Source organism: Dendrobium catenatum, unplaced genomic scaffold (assembly GCF_001605985.2).
Source record: "Dendrobium catenatum unplaced genomic scaffold, ASM160598v2 fragScaff_scaffold_130, whole genome shotgun sequence".
In the NCBI taxonomy this organism is placed as follows: domain Eukaryota; kingdom Viridiplantae; phylum Streptophyta; class Magnoliopsida; order Asparagales; family Orchidaceae; genus Dendrobium; species Dendrobium catenatum.
This window is the reverse complement of record NW_021318592.1, coordinates 442,531-444,844: the sequence shown is the minus strand read 5'-3', so window position 1 is coordinate 444,844 and position 2,314 is coordinate 442,531. Positions and strand designations below refer to the sequence as shown.

Sequence of the window (2,314 nt, the reverse complement as noted above, 5' to 3'; positions counted from 1 at the left end):
AAGCTCCATTTGAGATAATTTTTATACTGCTTTCTACTAAATCAGTAAAAGATAATATTAGCGAGAGTCGCTTTAGATGGTTTGGTCACACAAAGCGGCGACCTTCCGATGACCCGGTTAGGAAAGTAGATGTATTATATTTGACTTATGTTAAGAAAGATAGAGGTACACCTAAAAAGATTTGGTTAGAAAATATTAGAAATGATATTTCTTTATTATATTTAAACCAGAATTTGACTTTTAAGAAGGCACAACGGAGAAAAAGAATGCTGCTGTTTTTGTTGTACAATAGTTTTTTAGTACAATTTTCTTAAACAATAAAAAAATAGTGGCAAAAAATTACGAAGCCTCAATCGGTTTCTTGAAAAAAAGAACTTTCTAAGTTTTATCGCTCAATGGAAAAGACTGAATCTAAATAACAGTAACCATTTTAATCTATTATGTTTCAAGTTTGTTTAACTTAATACAATCATAAACTAAGCATAAATTTCTCATTTAATTAACAGCAAGATAAAGATCAATTAAACTTGAAGAACTTAATACTTTCCATAGTAATTAGATAAAAGCAAATTTTGCAACCATAATCACAGAAGAAAATCAGTAGCCGAATAGAAGTTGGGATATATCAACAAATGCTCTGAGAATAACAGGATGATTCTGAACAGAGTTTAATGAAAGGTAAGAGTGAAGCAACCACTGAAGCTCTCCAGCTCCAAATATTTGCCTTTCTACTATCATCTCCACCATCGAGCTATGGAAATCACCATATGGATCACTGGATTTCTTCGTCACAGCGAAACTTGCTTCTTTTTTCTCCTCCTCTTTCCTTCTAGAGATGGAAACCAAAGGTTGGAATCCATCATCAACCCAAATGCATCTGCTTTTCTTCTCTCTTCTTCTCCGCAGCGGCCGGCGAGAAAAAGACTTCATTTTTTTAGCCTTTTTGTAGAAATCAGAGGAGTCAGAGGAGAATAATCTTCTTGATGAGAAGAAGGTTTCGATATCTTCCTCCTTATTAGCTTCTTCTTCTTCTTCTCTCTCTTCATGGGTGCTGAAGAATCCGAGGTCGTCAACGCTTTCCATTGCAGAAGAGCTAAAAAGCTCGCATCTTTTAGATCTAGGGGCCATCATCATCATCATCATCATCATCTCCTTTTTCTTCTTCTGCTCCTGCTGCTGCTGTTTCTTTGCTCCGTTTTTTTCTTCTTCTTTGAAGTAATAGTAATAGTCGTGATTGATTTTAGACGAAGGAGAGGAAGGAGAAGTGGGAGGACAGGTTCTTCCTTCTTGATCAGCTTTATCTCCAGTCATATAAAGCTTACCATTTTCTCTAACTCTTATTTCCTTCTTACTGCTCTTCTTCTCCTTTCTCCCCGGAGATGAGCGACGACCACCGCAGTTGGCGGAGAGGAGGAGAATCGGCTGCCGGAAAAGGTGAATTAGGCGGTCTTTTAGCCTGAGTTTGATCGCCATTGATTCGACAATGGAGGATAAGTGGGCAGAATGTTGAAAGAGTAAGGGGTTTATATATAGAGAATGATGGGTTCAAATTAAATATGCACTATGACATATAATCATTAGAGGTTGATTGGCTAAGGAAATTATTTCCTTATTTAGTTAAAGGACTATAGTTTTTTTTTTTTTTTTTGCAATATTTAATAATTGTTATTTGTTATTTGATTTGTGTAAAATAAATGACAAAATTTGTTTGTGCCCATTAGACTTAAAATAGTATGTTATTTATAAAAATATTATGATAGTTAATTTTTTATTTTATAAGGGTGTTGATTTTTTAATTGAAAAAAAATAATTTTAATATTTTATATAAATATCACATAATTTTTTAAATAATATTGAAATCCTTATCCTATATTTTAAAATAATTTTTATATGTTTATTTATTCTAAGTTATCATTTATTTGGGTCTTTAGTTTCCTCTAAGAATAGAATTCTTAGACTATATGGTGGATTTAATTATGTGAAATTTCATACTATCATCATAGACTTTTAAGTAATACACTAATTTTTCGAGCTACTAATATGTATTAGATTTGACTTATGTTGAGAAAGATAGATGTAGATCTAAAAAGATTTTATTAGAAAATATTAGAAATGGCCTTTCTTTATTAGATTTAGATGAGAATTTGATTCTTAATAGGACATAATGGAGAAAAATGATTCATGTAGCTGACCCTATATAGTGGGATAAAAACTTGTTGTTGTTATTGTTCTTGTATAAAGCTTGAAGATCCGAAAAATTATATATAACCCTACATATCTTTCATCATCTTCATTTGATTTCTATCATCCAACT

General features: G+C 32.0%; 1 protein-coding gene across 1 annotated transcript; it reads right to left on the bottom strand.

Moving 5' to 3' along the window:
• Nucleotides 1-597: 597 nt before the first annotated feature.
• On the bottom strand, nucleotides 598-1,473 carry LOC110102282 (transcription repressor OFP3-like). Its single transcript, XM_020830553.1, has one exon. The coding sequence runs from the start codon at nucleotides 1,471-1,473 to the stop codon at nucleotides 598-600; it is 876 nt and encodes a 291-aa protein (XP_020686212.1).
• Nucleotides 1,474-2,314: the final 841 nt, after the last annotated feature.

What these genes read in the sequence shown, in the direction of transcription:
- LOC110102282 (XM_020830553.1), bottom strand. Translation starts at nt 1,473, where the DNA reads ATGGCGATCAAACTCAGGCTAAAAGACCGCCTAATTCACCTTTTCCGG.